This window comes from Myripristis murdjan, chromosome 17 (genome assembly GCF_902150065.1).
Source record: "Myripristis murdjan chromosome 17, fMyrMur1.1, whole genome shotgun sequence".
NCBI lineage: Eukaryota > Metazoa > Chordata > Actinopteri > Holocentriformes > Holocentridae > Myripristis > Myripristis murdjan.
The window spans coordinates 21,016,912-21,038,502 of NC_043996.1; the positions used below are offsets into that span (position 1 = coordinate 21,016,912).

General features: G+C 42.8%; 1 protein-coding gene across 1 annotated transcript in view; it reads left to right on the forward strand.

Annotated features, from left to right (window-relative positions):
* Positions 1–21,591, forward strand: part of phlpp1 (PH domain and leucine rich repeat protein phosphatase 1) — a 48,774-nt gene that overhangs the window by 24,222 nt on the left and 2,961 nt on the right. Inside the window, exons 3-17 of the mRNA XM_030073741.1 lie at positions 3,531–3,727; positions 5,268–5,393; positions 6,259–6,407; positions 12,257–12,403; positions 14,002–14,229; positions 15,698–15,900; positions 16,288–16,348; positions 16,753–16,848; positions 17,551–17,706; positions 18,437–18,637; positions 18,778–18,940; positions 19,098–19,228; positions 20,027–20,140; positions 20,693–20,887; positions 21,137–21,365. Of these exons, the coding sequence (XP_029929601.1) occupies positions 3,531–3,727; positions 5,268–5,393; positions 6,259–6,407; positions 12,257–12,403; positions 14,002–14,229; positions 15,698–15,900; positions 16,288–16,348; positions 16,753–16,848; positions 17,551–17,706; positions 18,437–18,637; positions 18,778–18,940; positions 19,098–19,228; positions 20,027–20,140; positions 20,693–20,887; positions 21,137–21,365 (2,396 nt within the window). The remainder of the gene's footprint in view (positions 1–3,530; positions 3,728–5,267; positions 5,394–6,258; positions 6,408–12,256; positions 12,404–14,001; positions 14,230–15,697; positions 15,901–16,287; positions 16,349–16,752; positions 16,849–17,550; positions 17,707–18,436; positions 18,638–18,777; positions 18,941–19,097; positions 19,229–20,026; positions 20,141–20,692; positions 20,888–21,136; positions 21,366–21,591) is intronic.

The window sequence follows — 21,591 nt, forward strand, 5'->3', positions numbered from 1 at the left end:
TTTGCTCTTTGGAGCAGGGCAGGCATTACATTTCCTCACCGTCAATGCAAATGATCGTGGTTTATCAGTAGCAAACGGATCGGTGTGTGGTAACATGACGTCCATATCAACTCAAATGATTTGCCTGTGCAGGCACCGTCTCTCTCTGTTTATGGCATCAGGCTTTTGCAGCACGTTTAAGCCTCTGCAAGAATAGTCTGAGGGGGTTAGCTCCTAGGTCTTGTTGTGCATGTGTGTGTCTGACTGCCTGGATGTGGGTGTGTAGGTGGGTGTGTGTGAGAGTATGCATACACATGGGAATTGAACCCAAGTGTGGAGGGGAAACGGCCTTTTCCTGAGCTCAGGGAAAGGGAAGGAAGCCATCCTCAGTAGTGCACACACACAAACACACTCCATAATGCTTCTGTTCTTTCATAAGTCTGGGAATGGACTTTTTCACATGACCATGCCCACCTTGCAAGGCATTCTGTTATTTTTAAACACAACATCTTTTGCAGCGCCAATAGCTGATGGGGTGGCCACTATGACTAACACCGTAACTGCTGAAAATACCTCTGATGTAGGTGGCCTGCTCATACAGATGGAATAGTAACTCCGATGGGCGTGTGAAGACCAAAGTCTATTAGAACTTCCTTCCCCTGCTGTCGGGTTACCAAGAGGTCCTGCTTGTTTCTAGCTCACCCCTGTAAACAGGATGCTCACGTGGGAGTCCCACCCATCTCCCCCGCTTCCTGCGCTGGACATTCCCATGGCCGTAGCCAGCCTGAATGGTTTGCCTGCATCCAGTCCCTCCACATCAGTGTTTGATGCTTGTGGATACCTGATCCAGCTCCTGCACAGAATCCGCTTTCAGCTCACTGCTGTCACAAAAGCAGCCCACTCAGGCTGTCTGTATTGTTCTCCTTTTAAAAAGTGTACTGCTGTTTTGGTCCATCAATATTCTGGGGGACAATTAGATGGATGCACATATGGAGATGGTTAATCACTGTCACTGTCAGCGAGCAAATGTGTGTGTGCGTGAATTATTGTATGTGTGTGTGTGTGTTTGTGTTTGTGTGTATGTCAGCCAGAGGAAGAGAAGGAGGAGGAGTACGGTGCGTGTGTTTGTGCATATGCTTGTGTGGGAGAGTGCATGTTCCAACAAAGGCCTAAAAATAGTAGGAATATGCCCATGTGACATATTGAGGCTAAAAGCTTGTGAATAATTTGCCTAATGCAACACATACCCCCTCCTAAGCTCAATCATGAAAATATGCTCCTGCTGGTTACCTCCGCCAACAAAGTTAGAACAAGGTTGTGTTTTTACCCATGTCTGTCTCTGAAATGGCAAAGTATCTCAAAAGACAACAAATGGATTTGGATGAAATTTGGTGGATAAATAGCCCATTGTACAAAAATCAGTTTATTAGTTTATGGTGGTTATGCAGATTTGGGATTTCTGCCTTAAGGTAATTTCAGTGTTTTAGCCGTGGCTATTATGCTGTGTTCTTGTGCTGCTAGGAATGTCCAACATGTGGACTGCAAAACAGCAGTGATTTGAAGTGCATTTTTCTTTGGTCATTTTTTTTCTCCTGAGAATATACATAAACAGAAATTGTTACGGAGACAACAGCTTTGTGTCATTCAGTGTTGGTTATGATTTGAAATGTACCAAGCAGAGCCTATGGAGAGAAAAAAGTGCAGTACAGTCTTGTGTACATCAGGGGCAGTACTGAGCACTTGTGAAACAGAGATGTATATGATGGCCAAGGGAAATTATGTAAAATTAGTATTACAATTGATTGCAAATATTTACCAGTAACTGGACTATTACCATAGTTGTTTAATAACCCAGCATAATGAACATAATTATAATCTGACATAAAAGCGGTTGTTGTAAGATCAGGGCAATATCAGAGAACCTCCACATGTGGTGTTGACTGGTAACAGTAATTTAAAGAGCCGATTTTATGGGAAAGTTCATTCATCATTTTTCATTTTAAGCTTCAGCGCTCTACGTTGGTGGGTATGACTTTTACCCAACATCAGTTAACATCAAAAGTATGCAATCCATGATCTGCTACACACTCAGCATTTGGTCTAGCAAATATCCTTTTGCAAACTAGGTTATTGATTGCGGTGTGAAAACAAGGTCAGTCCATAACACAGGTTAGAGGTCATTGTTTTGTGATTGTCAAAAAAATTGTTAGTACCACAGTTTTTTTTTCTTTAAAAAACAACAACAACAACAACAACAACAACTCTTGGACAAGCTTAGGAAATTATCTGAATATCAAAACTCCAGCCATGAACGTGAATTTCAACTTCACTGATATCATCAGAAATATGCAGTGACAGCTCATGTGCACGGCCTCCGGTGACCACATAATGTTGGTTGAGAAACTTCAAAACCAATGTGCAGAATTCTGGCCAGAATGATGTTAAACTATGCTGAGCATGTTGGCTGAGGGCAGTGTGCGCGAGATACAGTAGTCCTCTTACAGTCGGCATGTAAAAGACCTGAGCTGAATTATTCAAAGCTGTAAGAACATGTGCAAGCTAGCACTTACTTACCCTACTGACTCTTCCTCTCTCTTTCACCCACCTCCAACCCGCTCTGCTCCGCTCAGTGTGTTTGGAGTGGAGTGAAATATGTGTGAAAGAGACAGTGCGAGAGGGATGTAGCTAGTTTACAGCAGGCCACAGTATGTGAGACATTTTCGAAGGCCATCTGTCGCTTGGAAGAGGAAGACTTCGTAAACCGAGCCATGAATCTTTCGGCCAAATGGAAAGACAGTGTGGTTAGACTTGCTGTGAGCAAAACATTAAAACTATAGATAGAATGGCAAAGCAGAAAAGCAGGTGGACAGACAGATAGACGGGGGGAGGACAGAGCACGACAGCTTGGGGAGGTTTTGCGGAGGTGGAGGTAGACAGAAAACAGGTGGATGTTTAGACAGAACGATAAGACAGCCTGGCTGACAGAACGCCTGATAAGCCAGGCTGACTGTCAGGTTTGGCAGGCTGATGGTGAGGGGAGACAACAGGGTATGGAGGAGAGGTAGACTGACAAACAGACAGATAAAAGTGAGTAAAGGCAGCTCAAAATTTGTAAGAGCATAACTTAGGAGAAGTGCACCTGGTATTGAATTTCAGGCTCTATTCAAGTAGAGCTGCAATGAATGCTAATCTCCAGTTATTCAAAGTCATGTGCAAAGTAGGACAGCCAAGGCTGACAATTGTGCTGAATGTATTTAGGTCTTACGGTAACCCAGCATAGCGGTGGTGCTGTGGTGAGAGCTCTCTTTCCAACCGTAGTGGCTCTATTTCTCACTTTCTGTCCTCATGCTGAGTGCTGAGAGCGGCGTACTACAAAGATGAGGCTTTGTATCTTAGCTCTCTGTGCTCAGTATGTGGCATTGTGCATCCATCTTTAAAATTAATAGACACAGATCACACATCAAACACCTGAGATTGCTGTCATCCATGAGTGCCTGTGCTAATGCTTCTTTCAAGTACATAAAATCTCCCCTCTGGCCTTTTTGTTCCAGGGAAGCCCCATAGCATTGAGAGCTCAGAGCGAGTCCAGCTGTCGGGGACGTATAATGTTCGGAAAGGGAAGCTCCAGCTGCCGGTCAACCGCTGGACCCGGCGGCAGGTCATCCTGTGCGGCACCTGCCTCATCGTGTCCTCTGTCAAAGAGAGCCAGACGGGGAAGATGCACATCCTGCCGCTCATTGGAGGAAAGGTATGGGATGCTTATTCTGCCACAACAGAACTACAGTGACAAAAAAAGTATCAATTTTTTTTTTGTTTCATGAGATCCCAGTGTTATTTATGGTGATGTTCCCTCTGCATTTTAGATCAGAAACCCGCAATTTGATATCACCCGTGACCTTGTAATGGCACACTCATAACCTGCTGCACATGTGCAAACTATCAGCCGATATCAGGTTTAAAAAGCAATATCTTGTCGGTGTAGCCTTATTTTTACAGTTAATCTGTGGCTGATAGTGAATTTTGGCAGTTGTTTAACTTTTTTCTAGGCATATGTCTCTTAATACAACTGTAAAATTAGCAACAGATGAAATAATCTTGTTTTTTTGTTTAAAAAGCACTGTTATTTTAAGATGTTTTTTTGTTGCAAAAATGCATTATGGGTGGGATATTACCAGATATCAGTATCAGCCTCCAAAAAAAAAAAAAAAAAAAAAAAAAAAAGTGCATCCCTTGTCCCAGATGACTCTTCACCTTCAACGGCGATCTGCCCTTCAGTGTGGCATCAGCAGTTCTTCCTACATGTTCATTTTCAGCCCAAAGTGAAACAGATACTGCATGGTGCTAGCCTGACTTCCCACACTCATAATGTGCTCTGAATTCTGCATGGATGTCTGTGATTTTCCACTTCTTATCTGGGGTCATGACATGACAAAATGAGCAGTATAACCTAATGGATTCCCATATTCACTCATCCACCATTTAGAGCCTTATCACTTTCTGCCCTGTTTTTTAACGGACTCCTCCAAAATAGATTTTTCTCCGGCTTTGGAATTTCTTCATTCCAGCGGGGAGTTAAGGAGTGAGCCTCTAGTAATGACTTTTATCCGTTTATTGCTTTATGGCTCTGTGTATCCACAAGGCCATTAAATAAGCTCTAAGGGCTCTCCTCAAAAACGGCCTCCCTATCTATCTGCCTGACACAATGAACGCTCCATATCCCACCACACCCATTTATCAGGCATTTCATATCTAGTCAGCTATTCATCCATACAGTGCATGTGTGTGTGCATTCGCTTGCGTGTGTATACACAAACCGGCTGTAAATGCGCACAAACATTCTGTTCAGGCACCAAGACTAGTCCGCCACGTATCCACATAGAGTGTGTGTAGAGTATGTGTTGTATGCGTGTGTGAATCTGTGTGCGTGCGTAAAAAGCAATTTCACAAATGGAACTGTATTCGCACACATTTATTCTTGCTCATGTCCTGCACATGTGTTCGTTGCATGATCATGCATGCCTTACTTATACTTATGAGCAATTCTCTTGGTTGACTGAATTTTGTAACCCTGCAGCCATTTCAGTTTTAAAAATAGTAGCAATAATATCTTGACACAAAGGCCATTTAGAATGAAACCCAGCCGAAGGAATTGTCCAACTGTTAATATTTCCCACAGCAGGATTGAGTTTACAGCCAATGGGGTGTCATTCATATTAATTTCTGGTCTGTCAATAGTTTTGTATGTGTTATAAACTAATAACATTGTTGTTGTGTGTGTTGTGCTGTAGGTGGAGGAGGTGAAGAAGCACAATCACTGTTTGGCCTTCAGCTCCGCGGGACCTCAGAGTCAAACTTACTACGTCAGCTTTGACAGCTTCACAGAACACCTGCGCTGGCACAGACATGCTGCCAAGGTACTGTGTGTTAACATATGTGTGTGCCTGTGTGGGAGAGGCAGAGAATATGATCATATGCTCCCGGTGCCATTTACGGGTCAGCTGAATAGCTTATGAGAACATGTGTTAGTGCAAGTTGAAATGAAAATATAGGTTTGCACTCCTGACGATTTTACTGCCCATGTGAGCCGAATGGACGGGGAGGTGCACAAATTTTATTGCTGGTAGGACCACTTGGTAGTATATTGCTCAAGTGTCTCTGGGTGCACACGTACACAAACACTTGCATAAACACCACTCGTGGCTCTGTCTCTTTCTCCTTTCTCTCATTTGAACTCAAGTAGGCCATAGCCAGAAAACCTATTTTCTAAATATTATCAGGGACATGCGTGTCACCAGAGCCCAGAGGGCCACTCAGAATAGAAGCTTGGATAGAAGCAGCACATGCCCCAGTCACGACTGATGAGCCTCTGGCTAGCTTTGCTCTGAAAGGCTGGACGAAACTATGGCTTTGCTCACACAAGACTAGACTGAGGGTGTAATTTCAGTTTAGAGGTCAGTTTCAAAGCCTTGTAAATGTGACCAACAAACAATTCCATGTTAACTACTGAATGCTTTTGTTACTGATCAGGTTCGACAGCGATATAAAGTGTCATGTTAGATCAGTGGCGTGCACTAACCCGTTGGACTTTCCTTTCACTTCCCCTGACTCTCTAATCCTAAGACGATTGGCTGGGGAATGACCTCTGGACCCTTTGAGGGCAGGCCACATACACAAACATACACTAAACCAGTAATGTTGCCTAGCAATGGAGATAATCCCGTTTAACTCCAGGTTTCCCTTTCTCTTTCTCTCTGTCACCTTGCCTTCTTTCTTCTGTAGATGGTGTCACAGAGGATCAACTCAGTGGACCTGTCTTGCTGCAGCTTGGAGCAGCTTCCCCCTAACCTGTTCTACAGCCACGACCTCACCCACCTTAACCTCAAACACAACTTCCTGCCTGCAGACCAGCGACTGCAGCAGCTGCAGAGGTACAATGATGCTGTAAAACAGAACACACCTGAGGCTAAGCCACAAGGACGGAAGAGACAGACAGAGGTCAGGAGATGAGGAGAGATAGAACACAGACCAGAGGAGGTGTTACAGGCTAAGAGAGTTCAGGGCGTTGTAAGTGAGAGTGGCCTCTGTGAAAACCTGTTGGGGTTAGATGGGGGATGAGTTACCTGGGCAAGATGAGACCTGACAAGGTTTAGCAAAGCTGAGCTTAATTTGGCTGTGAGACAGGCAGGGCTGGGCTGTGGTATTAACAGGACCAAGCAGAGTTGGGAGGAGATGGGGCACTGAGACAGCAAGGCTGGACATGGCAGGTCATGGCTGACTGATTTGGACAGCTTTTGCAATCGCCTGTAATTTGCAAGCCATCGACCTGTGCTGTCTAGGACCACGGCCATTGCCATGCAGGGCCCAAAGAGGCTAGCCAGGGCGACGCTGTAGCAGGCTAGGCCAAACGAGTCTAACGTCTGGGCAGAGCCCAGAAGGGTAGATGTGTCTGCAGGGAAGCTTTTAATATGCCTGGCCTCCCTGACTCTCTCTCTCTGTGGGCACCATCTGCTGCATGCTTATCATGGTCCCAGATTAAAGCCCACAGCCAAGATGTGCGTGTGTGAGCATGCACGTGTGTGTGTGTGTGTGTGTGTGTGTGTGTGTGTATCTGTGTGTGCATGTGTGCATGTGTGTGTGTGTGAGCATGTGTGTGTGAGCATGTGTGTGTGAGCATGTGTGTGAGCATGCATACATGCACGCATGCACATGCACTCAGGGGCATGTGCATGCCTGTCACAGCCTTTCTTTCTTAAGATTCTTGCCAGAAGATAATTCACCATTTAACTCGGTGTGTGAGAATATTGCGTGAGTCTGATGCTGGATACTGTGTGATGGAAAGGCTTGGAGAATGGGGCATTGGTGTGTATGTGTGTATTTGCCTGCATGCGTATGTGTGTGTGTGATTATGAGAGTGAGAGAGACTCGGTTGTATACAACAGAAAGAGTGTCTGCAGGCTACAGATTTGGGGTCAGTGCATACAGAGTCTTGGCACTGTACAGTGGCTCTCTGTTTTCGTTTTAAGATGACTGCACTGACAGCCGTGTGTGTGTGTGTGTGTGTGTGTGTTCGTGTGCGTGCATGTGCGCCTTTACATTTGAACATGCTTGTGGCTTCCTGAGTGAATGCTATGAAGGAGTAGGAAGGCAAGATTTTCTGATGCTTTAGCATGATCATTTTCTGTCTCATCTTTTGCTAATCCTCATGATAATTACCAGTGTGACAAGAAAATGATGGGAGACAAGCCTATGGATTTGAATCTGAGTGGCTCAGTAAGGTTATTTTTTATATGGCAGTCTGTTTGATTCACAGCACCCCTGCTGGTCAAGTGAGATAGCATCCAATTTTTTTGCCAAGCATAAGCAGGCTCATCCATATTTGACCCAGCATGGTAGAAAACGAGGTCAGTAATGAGCAAGAGCAGAGTAGTCCACCGCAAATGAAAGGATTTTGACAAAAACGTGCAGCAGAAGGCTTTGGGCACTGGCTTGGATCCTTAGAGACTAAAGTCAAAACAGCTCAAGTCAGTGACATAACACAAATGCCTCTTTGTATATTCCTTGTGCAGACCCCTATGAATGTAGGCGTCTGTGTGTGTGTGTGTGTGTGTGTGTGTGTGTGTGTGTGTGTGGGTGGGTGTCTGTGTGCGCGTGTGGGTGTCTGTGTGTTTTGGTGTGTGTGGTGTGTGCAAGTGTCTGGTTTTGTTTCGTCATAAACACTGGCCTTCCCTAACATCTAACTTGGGGTCATAGTGCTTTGTATTTTTCCAGGTGGAATAAAATGTGTGCAACTGCTCTCTCTCTCTCTCTCTCTCTCTCTCTCTCTCTCTCTCTCTCTCTCTCTCACTCCCTCTCTCTCTCTCCCTCTCTCTCTCTCTCTCTCCCTCCTTCCCTCCCTCTCTCACTCCCTCCCTCCCCAGACACTAACCAGCCGATCAGATATGGATAATGATTTGTCTGAGATACTGTAACAAAGGACATCTCGTTAGAAGTGACTGGCGGCTTTGGCTTTTAAATATTAATTGAACCTTTAATAAAGAACTTAACTATGCACTTTAATAATGGCGCTTTGCACTTTGGTCGCGATATTTACATACATTTTTTGCAAGATTTGAACAGAACATTTTGCACATTGCATATTTGCACATTTTGTTACCAGGTATTCATTGACTCTTTATTGAATATTTATGGAATGTTTATTTAACATTTAAACCATGATCGATTGTGTAGCCTTCTGGCAGATGCATTAGTGGGTACTTGGCCCTGCCTGAAAGCGAGTGGAGTTAGATTGGACTCTGACAATAGGCCGACTGTTTGTGCACACGTTTGTTCATAATTGATGAACAGCTGTTACAACTGAGATCTGTTGAGTTTTGTGCAGGAACATCTCCGTGCCATCCTGGTATAAAAGTGTGTGGGAGGGCATTAGTTTAGCGAAACCTTTTTTAAGTTGTTTATATAAACTCTTACCTGTCCCGTCCTGTGTGCACAAGGGAGAAGTTTGCCTCAAGCACCTTTTGTCGGAAAGTCTCAAGGGCTTTCAGAAAGACCATTACTAATTCCAACCATAATCTTAACCTGTGTTCCTGGCAGAACTGCTGACAGAAAGCACTTGTTGCAAACGTAGCCCAGTGCCGTCCTGTGTCTGCCCCAGGGTGTTCGGCCAAAAGAGTCCCCTGGGGTACGAACACCATAATAAACATGCTGGGAAGGACCAAGAATAGGAGAAATGGGGGTGTATTCAGTCATATGTGTCTGTCTGTGTCCCCGCGGCTGATCTCACATACTACAGGGCAGCCTAATGTTGTTTGTGCACACTTATGACTGTATAATCAAAGACTTCTCGTGGTTGCAATGATTCAAAACCTTTCTAAAACCTGTTTTATACGGCAATTGAGAGCTAACTCCTTAGCTGGTTTGATATACAGCCAGTGCTGAGTGGACTCCTCTAGTTGTAATCATGCTTTATGTATTTATAAAGGGCCTAAACAGCAGTACATAGATCATTGTACATATTGTGTGTTAAATTATGTTGTGTATATATATTGTGTATGGTAATTTAGCCATGTGGTAATTTTAGACACCTGTTAATGGAGGTATCCAACTTAGTACACCAGGGATACAGTATAAAAGGTGCCAGTTTCTGTCTGTATGGGTTGCTGATTAGGTCTCACTACCTGCATTGCTGCCATTCTTGTACCGCTGAAGCCGTTTTTTCATATTGTTTTGTTGTGGTGAATAAACACCGCATGGTTTGGTACACCTTACCATCGCCTTGGCATAAATTTGTACTGCTCTGCCACTGCGGCTGTACCACTCCAGCCGGTAAATGGTCATTCTATCAGATAGCAGCCCACATTGCTGCCTTCTTTTTCATTTTTCTATCAGACCTCACCGCATCACACACTGAGGGGAGCGGCTCAAGTTTCATGCATAATGATTGAACCTTTTCCCTCTTTGTTTGCATATTTATGATGGTTTTAAAACTTGTGAAGGGCATAAAAGTGACAGAGATGAAGGGAAAGAACAGAGGCAGAGAGGAAAGGTGTGTGCGTGAGAGAGTGAAGAAAGAGAGGGAGATCGACAGAATGGTGGCAGACGGAGTTAGACAAAATCACTGACGAAGGGTGGTAATAAAAGCAAAATGAAAGGAATAAATAAACATTGAAAGCAGCAAATAAATCAAAGGAAGAGGATGACATGACGGGACAGAGGATGGCGACAGATCATGAGAGAGTTAGAGAAACAGTCTGCGAAGGGGGACCAGCGTTAGTCAGCAAATTGCAGAGGCTGCCCCTCTTGTCCTCCCCCGCCTGCCGTCCCCCCCGCTGCCTTCAGGAGGAATCCTCAGCTGGAATTACTTGGCCAGCCAAATCAATAGTCCTGACGTCTTGGCTGCCTTTTTCTCCGCCACCATGATTCAGTGTGCATGTGTGTGTAAAAGAGAGAGGACAATCAAGTATTGCCAATTGAAGCAGCTGCTCCAGCCTTGCCATCAGCGGTGTGTATGCATCTGTTAGGGCTGAGCAAATAATCGAGGTATTATCAAAATTGCAATATGGTCAAATTTAATATCCAAATTACAGGAGCTGCAATTTTTTGATTAAGATGAAATATGTGACAAAATATCATAAGTGAAGTTTGTGGTGCTACGAGACAGCCGGGCCTGCAAATTAAATAAAATATTCCCTAAACGTAATAAAACACGTTTGGTATAGACCTCAGCAGCAGTCATATTATTATCTTTCTTTCTTTCTTTCTTTATTTATTTATTTATTTATTTATTTATTTTTGTGAAAATGAAAACCAGGATGCAAAAATGATCACCCTCATGAAATATTGAATCACATCTAAATTGCAGTATAGGTCAGAATAATTGCAATATGATTTTTTTTTTTTTTTTTTTAAACCATACCCTTGTGTCTGTATGTGCCTATGACAGAGACAGAGAGAGAAAAAGAGTCCTTTTCCCTGCTCTGCCTTCTTTCCCTCAGTTCCCTCCCCCCCTGAGGGCCTGACCCCTCTGAAGGTCACTGCTCTACCATGGGACACTACGCCAAATGCCACTGGCCGCTGGTGTTTGAATGAATAACACAGCCGTCAATGCTGCGCTTGTTTGCTCAACAGTCAAGCGCAAAGGCGTATTCCTACTATTAGGGTTTGTTTATGGGCCTGCTGACTCTCAACCGTGCATCTTTCAGTTTTAACCCATAAACAAAACTACATACTTGCATACATTTGGCACTGTGTCCAGTGTTAATTTAGTCAATGAAAATGATTTACATATCTGTCAAATGCCAATTTTTCATGCAAATGACAATGACAAACACCTTGAGGAAATGATTACAGATAAAAATGAATTCCTTGGAGTGTTCAGGCACAATGACTAAAATTTTACATAACATAAATTGCAACCCTGCCAAATTCTCTCTCCCAGTGATTTTTTTTTTTTTTTTTTTTTTTTTTTTGCATGCCACAGTGGAAAAATACTTCCTCAGATTTCAGTGCCAAATTTAGGCTTGCCCATTTGCAAATGCATGATTGTTAAAGGGTAGAGTCCATAGAGTATTCTTTGAAATACAAACAAGCAATAAAGCGCTTGGCCTATAAATAGAATGGCTGAATTATGACTAAATTAAAACGACACTGATAAGACTAATACAATCAGAAATTTGGACGATCTCACAGTAACTAGACTAAAGCAAAATCGAATGACTAAAATGTGACTTGAACTATTAGTCACACTTTGACAAATTACTAAAGACTAGACTAAATCCAAAAATGTGTCAAAATGAACAGTGGCTGCTTCACAGTATCGTATATATCATGAGATAATGTGGTAGTTTTACAGTCACACATTCATCACTGTAGCTCTGTTTGGCAAATGTATTCCTCAAAAGAGAGTTGTTGGCCTCCAGGTTAGATTATAATCAACTGTTTGCTTATGTGTGAGTTATATTTTGCTGCTTTTCTCATAAATATATTCATCAATATATTCTATTCTCTTGCAATATTAATGTTGACAAGATACAACTACAACTCCCTCCAACCACTCTGTCATTCCTCTCTTCTCTTCTCTTCTCTTCTCTTCTCTTCTCTTCTCTTCTCTTCTCTTCTCTTCTCTTCTCTTCTCTTCTCTTCTCTTCTCTTCTCTTCCAGTTGTTGATTTCAGTTTGTCTCATTGTGCTTTCCCTGGCCCTTCCCTTCCCTTCTTTTCTTTTTTTTTTTTATCTTCTCAGCTCTCCAGTCTCTCACTCATTCTTCTCTCTTGTCTTGCCAGGTTTTCCCGTCTGCGCAGCCTCAACCTGTCCAACAACCACCTTGGCCAGTTCCCACTAGCCATCTGTGACATTCCCACGCTGACGGAGGTCAACCTCAGCTGCAACTACCTGGGCTCCATCCCCAGCTCTGTCGGGGCCATGACCAAGTGGGTATCAGGATATTGATACACGAACAAACAAATTAATATATTAAGCCAAAACACTTTTCTATGCCCATCACATTAGACACAAAAGAAAAAAAACCCTGTGCAACAGATACATCCAGCTTTTTTTTTTTATTTTCAACACAACAATTTGTCTTTGACCACAACCAAACCTTGTTAATCCCTCAGTGTTTGGTGCGGTCAAAGTCAGGTTTCCAGGACAATGAAGCTGTATTGAATTGAACCAGTTGGAGATTGAGCCCAAATAATGAATGCTAGTTCTCTTGCATCTGTTTAAAATCTCAGGGAGCCAATCGTCTCTGTATTGGAAGGTAGCATGCTTCTTGCAACAAGGCTAACGACAAATGCTTCCAGGATTGAGGGGGCGACCATATTATAGCTATGTTCTAGGGAAAGATGAATATTGTTGTTTTGCTTACTTTGCCGCAGATGTTGTGTTTCTTGTTTACCATGGCTGTCCTTCTTACTGGCCGCATGTATTGTTGGTGTTTATCATCCTCACTCCCTTATTTTAAGTCACTCTGGGCAGCAAGTGTCAGCAAAATGCCAAACATTTAAATGTAAAATGTAAATGACATCATAACCTGAAGCTCTGATTCTTCATTATTATTCAGCGGTAATCCTCTAGTAGTGTTGTCCTTGGGCAATTGACAGGAAGGTGTGTTTATTTCCTTAATTTACTCCGGTGTTACAGCACAGGACACATAGCTTGAGGGAGTTATTTATTTGTTCGGTAAGTGCTGACAGATGTTGGCCAGCTCAGAATTGTCCCAGATCAGCTATGCCTCTGCCCTGAGCTTAATTTAGGATATGATTAGATAACAGGACATATGCTTCCAACCAATCTGAAACCTCAATCTATTCTAGACGTTAAGGCATCAGGGGTTAGGACAAATGCAGGTGCTTTTTCGTGATGATGTGTGCGGCGGTAAACAGAGCCACAGTGCAAGGGAATGGTGCATGACGGAGGAATCAAACTTAGATACGGAGAATTTCTCTGTGCTCCTCTCGTTTAATCTGCGGGAATGATCTGGAATGCCTGTGAAATTCTGAGGTGACCAGTAGGGCCTTTGTGCAGTTACTGCCATCTGCTGGACATTGAACGTACCGCTCTAACTGTGGGTGCTGAAACTGTTGAACGATTGCTATAGAGTACATCATCACAGAGCCTGAGAAACAGAAGCCAGTGTAGCCCCAGCTGAGGACAGTTGTCTCAGCAGAATCATACTGTGACGATATGGTGATTTGGGGATACTTAGACACACAATTCTGCTGTCTAAAATAACAATAACAAGCAAATTCTACTTAAAAACCGACAAGAGCTAGTCAGGAAATAGTTTAAGGAAAATTATTCTACATTTTTTTGCACATCATTACAGTTTGGTTTAATGAGATGAGGATTAATTTGTTTGTTTACATGCGATTTTACGCACATTAGTCATACCATGATATATTGTTAACCCAATAAAAATCCTTATGAAGATTTTGATGCTGATTCCAGCCCTAATATCACTTATTACATGGTCTGGTCTTTCACTACCAGTAACTTCTCACCATTTTATCTCTGCTTCCTCTCCCAGTTTGCAGACCTTCCTGTTGGATGGAAACTGTCTGTCTGAGCTGCCCAATGAGCTGGGTTCTCTCCAGAGGCTGAGCTACCTGGGCCTTTCCTTCAACCAGTTCAGCCATGTGCCACAGGTGCTGGAGAGGCTGGCGTCCATGGAGAAGCTGTGCATGGCTGGCAACAGCCTGGACACACTCACCCTGCAGAGTTTCAGACTGCTCCGCGTCAAACATATCGATCTAAGGTACGGAGAACAGGAGGGTTTGCGCGTTCGGACACTTAATTGCAAGTTATTATTCCATTTTTTCCCCTAAAGCTAACATTTGCTTTGCTTGTGTTAATAATAACTTCATCGTGAGATGCGGTTTTATGATTAAAATCTGATAGTGTTGATTTGGGGGGAGGGTAACGACGCATACACTGCCTCTTTGTCAAGACCGAGCATCTCCTCTAGTGCGTTGTCATGCTGAGAGCAATGTGCTGTATTACACGTGTTATTCCTTTAATGACCAAAACCAAAACACTCAGAGGAAACCATAACAGAACTAGACAGCCTGTCAGCACGGAATCAGGAAATCATTTGCCCGTGGCGGCTCCACCACTTGTCTTGTCGTCGTTTGGGAAAGCACAGAGGTGGCGTGACTTGCATTATTTTACAGTTAATACATCACTCCCTCTCACGTTGCTGGGACAGAGTCAGTGAAATTGCAGTCCGGCGTCGTGCTCTCACCCACTGGGACAAAGATCATTTTGTAAGCTTTAGTGATGATGTGTTCTTATGCTGCTCAGAGCTGTGACTGTTTTTTTCCCCTCTGTTTAGCAGAAAAAAAGACATGAAAATGTGCCAAGTGTCAAATCAGTAGGCACTTGTCAGTTTATGAGTAAGCCCATTGCAGGCATAGTGGACCAGTCATAAGGCTCATTCCTCAGTTGTTTAAGAGAATAAATAAATATCTCTGTCTTATATGTCTTAATTATACGTTGTGGCGTGAATCTTTGGCTGATTCACAACTCACTTGTTGATGATTCAATTTAGGAATGATTTTTCTTTTTGGAACAAAGCAGTTCAGTTTGAATCAGCAATTTGATTCAATGCTTTCAGCCACATTTTATACCCATCAAATTAACATGTGCAATAATTTAAGGCTGTACTTTTTCTTGTAAAATGTAAAAAAAAAATCAGACAACAGATGGACTTAAACTTTATTTATTCCGAAAAACACTGAAAAAGGTTGCACTTTATAGTGTCCTGTTAGATCATCTCAAAGTAAGGTCCTTTTTTTTTTTTTTGGAGGAGTAATCGATTAGATTCAAAGCATTTTATCTCAATTCAGGCCAAAGTATTATGAAGTGCAACTATTTATTTCTTTTATCAGATCATTGCAGTTGAATCAGCAGAATTCATAATCGATGCACACCTGTCACACCTCTAGTTCTTAGTCATGTGATGTTTACCCATCAGCAAATAGACGGCTAACCAGGAGTTTACCTTAAAAAGTGAATCAAATTAACCTCCCAAAATGTAAATCAAACTTCATTCAACATTGTTACACGCGGCAAAGCCAGACACTAAAGAAAACTCAACACGGAACACAATACATCAGCCATCACCCAAGGCATTTTCACTGCCTAAAAAGGAAGGCCACAGACTGTGCAGTTCTTTCTAATCTAGTCGGAGTGACCCTTCACCTCTTCCCTGCTCCCACTGTCAGGTTGAATAAGATCTCCAGCGTGGTGCCAGATGAGCCTGACCTGCTGAGACATGTGACCCAGCTGGATGTGAGGGATAACAGGCTGGAGGAGCTGGACGCCTCACTCTTCCCCAGGCTCGAGGTGCTCCACTGCGAGAGAAACCGCATCTCCAGCCTCAAGGCCAAGGGTTGCTTGCTCAAAGGCATCTACGCCTCCAACAACGGTGGGTTGGCGCGAAGGACTCGATGTTCTCTGTGAGGGGAATCATTGCATGGTTTAGAAAAGGCTTTCGACCCCTGCCACCTGATTGTCAGTTTCTAAATTGAAATCGTCGTCTTGTTGCTTCTGATATGAATCCTCTTTCTCTGTACCTCTCAGTATTACTCACCTCTCAGATCTCACTCCTTTCTTTTTCTGTATGCCTGTAATGCACCTCTCCATATGCATGCCGCTTTCCTTCAGCGCTGCTGCTCATTGCTTCTTCATCATCCCGCTCTAACACATCACCCCCGCCTTCCCCCCCTTAATTTTCCGTGTACTTGCTTTTGTAACAGACCCCATTTGTCCTTGCTGTTACTGTAGGTTAATGTGTTTGTATTATTCCCTGCAGAGCTACAGCAGCTGGATGTAAGTCCTGTACCCTCCAATCTCAGTTACATGGACATTTCGAGGTGAGAAAATCCCAAAACACACACACAAACACACACATAAATCTAGCAGCAAAGCTCAAAATATTATTTTTTGAAAACTTAGCTCATTCATATTGTGCCAGTCCTTCAAAAGGAAAAGGGCAGTAGCCATTCATTGTGGGAAAAAAAATTGTTACTGTCTTTCCAAATAAGAAGATATTACAAGTATGGTGAAAGATGGTATTCTTTAACCCTGACCTTTGACTTGATCTGTGATTTTTATGTTTTAGATACTACATTTAAGTCGCTGTCCTTTTCCCTTAGGGCAGCTCTGTCTGGAATCCAAATACACACAATTTCCCACTTAAGTGATAATTATGTTCTTTATTATGTACGTCACTTTACAGACAGCACAGAATTCATCATTATCGACCCTCTTTCCATAGGAACCGTATGGAGTCTTTGCCGGACTGGCTGTGTGAAGCAAAGAAACTGGAAGTGCTAGACATGAGCCACAACCTCATCACCGAGCTCCCAGCACGGTGAGTCTCGCTCTGTCTGGGCAGCAGGGTCATAACAATGCCTGTAAATGGAATACCGTATTATTTTCTCCCTGCCTTGTGCCGACCAGTCATATATCCCCCATAGAGCCTCATAAATCACACAGATAGCCTGTAACCTCCACAGCCTCCGTCCATTCTCTTCCTCTTGATATAGCCTCTCGGAAGGTCACTTGAGATGCAGCTCGCGGCCTCGTCCTCTCTCACTGTCTGTCATCCTCCCTCTCTTGCCATCTCTCTCTCTCTCTCTCTCGATGCATGATTTCTTTCTTTCTCTTCTCCTCCCTTTTTTTCTTTCTCTTTCTCTTTCTTTCTCTCTTTCTCCATCGCTGGTCCTTTTATTGTCTGCAGATCTATTTTTTACCCAGTAAGTGTCAGGATGATGAATTTCAGCTGCAGGCTCCACTAGAGGCGCTGCTATTTTCTGTTTTCACATCCTCATCACCCCCATCTTCCCCCCATGCTATCCTTATTTCCATGCCTTTCTCTCTCTTTCTCTCTCTATCTCTCTGTCTCTCTCTCTCCCTCCCTCGCTCTCTCTCACTTTCTCTCTTGCACTCTCTCTCACCCTCTCTCTCTTTATCCCGCTCACCACCCCACCACTGCAGATTTGCTTGGACCCAATCCTCTCATCTCTGATGTTCTGGCACTGACCGATCCATTTCTGTGCTCTTTGTGCCGCAGGTTGCTATGCAGCAACAGTCTGAGGAAGCTGAGTGCTGGACACAACCAGTTGCAGAAGCTGCCTGAAAGAGTGGAGCGCCCTCTGCTGGAGGTTTTGGATGTACAGCACAATCAACTGGTGGAGCTCCCCTGCAACTTGTTCCTCAAATCTGACAGGTAGCGTTAACCGTGACTTGGGAGTGATCTGTTTTCCTCAGACGATGCACCAGATATCTTTCAAGGAGATGATTAAATGTAGGAAATATGGAAAATCATGCAGTTCAAGTATGGGATATTCAAGATATTCAGCAAGTGCAATTTTGATAATCAGTCACTCCTTCAGTGATTATCAATTAGAAATATCAAACATTTGGTGATTACAGCTTATCTAAGGTTTTTTTAATGAGTGCTGGCAAGACTAAGTAAGCAACTGAAGAATAAGTCTGCTAACTAACCATAACTAACACCTATTAATCTCTCAATTGTTTTTTCCAATTATTTGTTAATCATTTACTCTATAAAGTGTCACTAAATAATTACAGCTGTTATAGGAAGTTATCAGAGCCTAAAGTTAGTACAAATTGTTTCCTTAGTTTAACCAGCAGCTAAAAATACCCAAAGTATAGATAATGTGAACAAAAATATCTAAGCAGCCCTTAGCATCTTGGTGTGATAAGCAAGTGGTTTGAATTTTTATTTAATTAATAGATTACCAAAATAATTATTGCTACATTTTTTTGAATGACTAAATATATTCATCAAATCATTTTAACACTACTGAAGAATCGGGTTCACGAGTTTACCCATTTCTTTTGTCACACAGTCCATGTGGTTTGTTGTTGCAGTAACAAGAAATTGTTTTTTTTTTTTTTAAAAAGTATGATCTGTACTTTCAATTTACTTTCAGTCTACGATGCCTAAATGCGTCAGCCAATAAGCTGGAGCACCTGCCTCCATCCAGCCTATCAGAGGAGAGCCACAGCATCCTCCAGGAACTATATCTGACCAATAACCGGCTGACAGACAAATGTGTACCGCTGCTAACAGGCCACACTCACCTTCGAGTGCTACACATGGCCTACAACCACCTCCAGACCTTCCCAGCCAGGTGAGGCCTTGTTTATACACAGAGCACAGCCTCACACACACTCCTCTGTCTCTTAGCCAGCCAGTTAGTCAGTCTGTCTCACTCGCTAATCTACATACTACACGTTACACTCACCCACTACTTTCCCCTCGTCCCATCAGTAAAATGGCCAAACTGGAGGAGCTGGAGGAGGTAGACCTGAGTGGAAACATGCTGAAGACCGTGCCCACCACCATCATGAACTGTCGACGCATGCACACGCTCATCGCCCACTCCAACGCCATCGAGGTCTTTCCTGAGGTCATGCAGCTAATGGAGATGAAAGTAAGCCAGCTATTGTAACAGTAGTGGGTGCCTGTATGAGTTGAGTGCATGTGGGTGTGTGTGTATATGTGTGTGTGTGTGTGTGTGTGTGCGCGCGCATGTGCGTGCGTGCATCTCGGTGCCTGTGTGTATTTCACACCTTCTCCTCTGTCATCAGTGTGTGGATCTGAGCTGTAATGAGCTGAGCGAGATCACTCTGCCGGAGAACCTGCCTCCCAAGCTTCAGGAGCTGGACCTGACCGGAAACCCCCGTCTCAGTCTGGACCACAAGACCCTCGAGCAGCTCAAGTACATCCCAACTTTTCTTTGTATCTTTAATTTTGTGTGTGAGTTGTTGTTTACTTGTGTTACATTTTTTTTTTTTATGTTACAACGTCTGCATGACATGACATGTTTTCTGGATTCATCTGTTCAAGTAAACACATTTTGCATATTTTCCTATTTATTTTGTAGAAATCCTTACACATAAATCATGCAACTAACAGGATACAACAAAGGACAAGTACATTAAAGATGTGAAAAATACAGTACAGCTACATATCACAATAATAATTTTTTCTGTAATAATCAATTATGTAGCCACTTATATCAGCATTTTTGTTCATGCACTTCATTTTCATAGTGTCTTGACATCTACATTTTAATGTACTCTGTTAAATAAATTCATTTTGCTAATTCTGTCTTAGTAAATTGTTATGTTAATTTGGAATCAAATAATTTTGAGCCGGTTTGTCATCAGTTTTATCATGTAATATGTATAATTTTTGATATGTTATGCAGTTGCTGCCATTTTGAGCTCTATTTGTACATTTTCAGTCAGTTCTGATTTTTTCTGTTTATCGTGTTACGAATCATATCATACTGTATCATGATGTCCTTGCCAATGTCTAGCCCATCCAAATATCTTTTTTGTTCTTTGTATCCAATTATCTTTTAATGTTTAGAGAGAATCAACCCTTTAGATTTATCCCAGGTGGAATATTATCCTTAGTTCAAGTATCTTGCCTCTCTATATGAAACTGTGATTTGTAGTAACAATCTGTCTTCTTGTTTTGTTTTGTTTTTGTTGTTGGTTTTTTTTGTCAGTAATATTCGCTGCTTCCGTATTGATCCGCCTCCATCCTTTTCATCGAATGAGGCATCTGGCGGGCCTGCTGTGTGGAGTCATGGTTACACAGAAGCCTCGGGCATCAAGAACAAGTGAGTTTAAACTAGTCAATGATGCACGCACTTACAGCACAACTGCATCATACTAGTTTAGTGAAGCCTCACTAATCCAGGCCTCTCGGGAATGCTCATCGTTTGATCTAGATACATTTTTCAGATGATTCAAATGCAGTGAAATATCGAGGCAATGCTTACTGAAAATACGAAACATGCATGCTCAAATTCCAGAACATCTCAGTTGGGGTTGAGTTGCAGATTCAACAGTTTTAGTGCATATGTACAAGGCGAGTGAAGCAATTACATGTAATGTTTCCACTTTGCCACATATTGATGTTTAATAGAGCACTATGTTTGGAGATATGAAATTGTGCTGTACATAGACTCAAATGAATCCTAGCAAGCATTGAGGAGGCGTCTGTATGTACTAGAACATGTTTCCATGGTTACAAGCGTGTGGACAAGTGACTGTGATCAATATGAGGATGGAGGAGTAATAGAAAGAAACACTTTGTTCTTCATTAGCTCTAATTGTTTTTTCCACAGAGTTTGTGACCGAATGGCCTTTTGTTTTCATTTTATCTCCAGACTGTGTGTTGCAGCCCTTTCAGTGAACAGTTTCTGTGGGAGTCGTGAGGCTCTGTATGGTGTGTTTGATGGGGACAGAAATGTGGAAGTGCCCTACCTTCTGCAGTGCACCATGAATGATGTGCTGGCAGAAGAGCTACATAAGACCAAAAGTGAAGAGGACTACATGACCAATACCTTTCTTGTCATGCAAAGGTAGATGACAAGCTTGATATAGTTGATATTGTTTATGCTTTTTTTTTTTACACAATCATTCTTCACGCAGTTTTTTGCAGTCTGTCATCTTCTCGTACTCTCTAAACCTCCAGTGTATGGTGCAAAATTAAAGAAGCTGTTTGGCACAAAATTGATTGATTGATATTTTTAGTTTAAGATATTAAATATAACTCTCCCCCTTCCTGTTACTTTCCTATCCCCTCTTTCTTTCTGACCTCACCACTGCAGGAAACTGGGAACTGCAGGGCAGAAGCTGGGTGGCTCGGCAGCACTGTGCCACATCAGGCACGACCCCACAGACCCTGGTGGCTGCTTCATCCTGACGGCTGCAAATGTGGGCAAGTGCCAGGCCATACTTTGCCGCGATGGAAAGCCGTTGCCCCTGTCGCTGCTTCATAATGTCGGGCTGGAAGAGGAGTACCGCAGGATCAGGCAGCACAAGGCTATCATCACTGAGGTACACATCTGTGTGTGTGAGTGTTTGTGGAGGACTTAGAGAAGGATAAGGATAAGTATATGCAAAGACTATATAGACAGTTACTGTCAATTAACCCTTTGAAATCTGAGCAAAGTGGCTTTCAAAAACATGGGGAAACAGGCAGTGAGCAACAAAGCAAGAAACTGACAATTTTCAGGTCATTTTTGGCAACTTTTTTTTTTTTTTTTTTTTTTACCAATTTCTG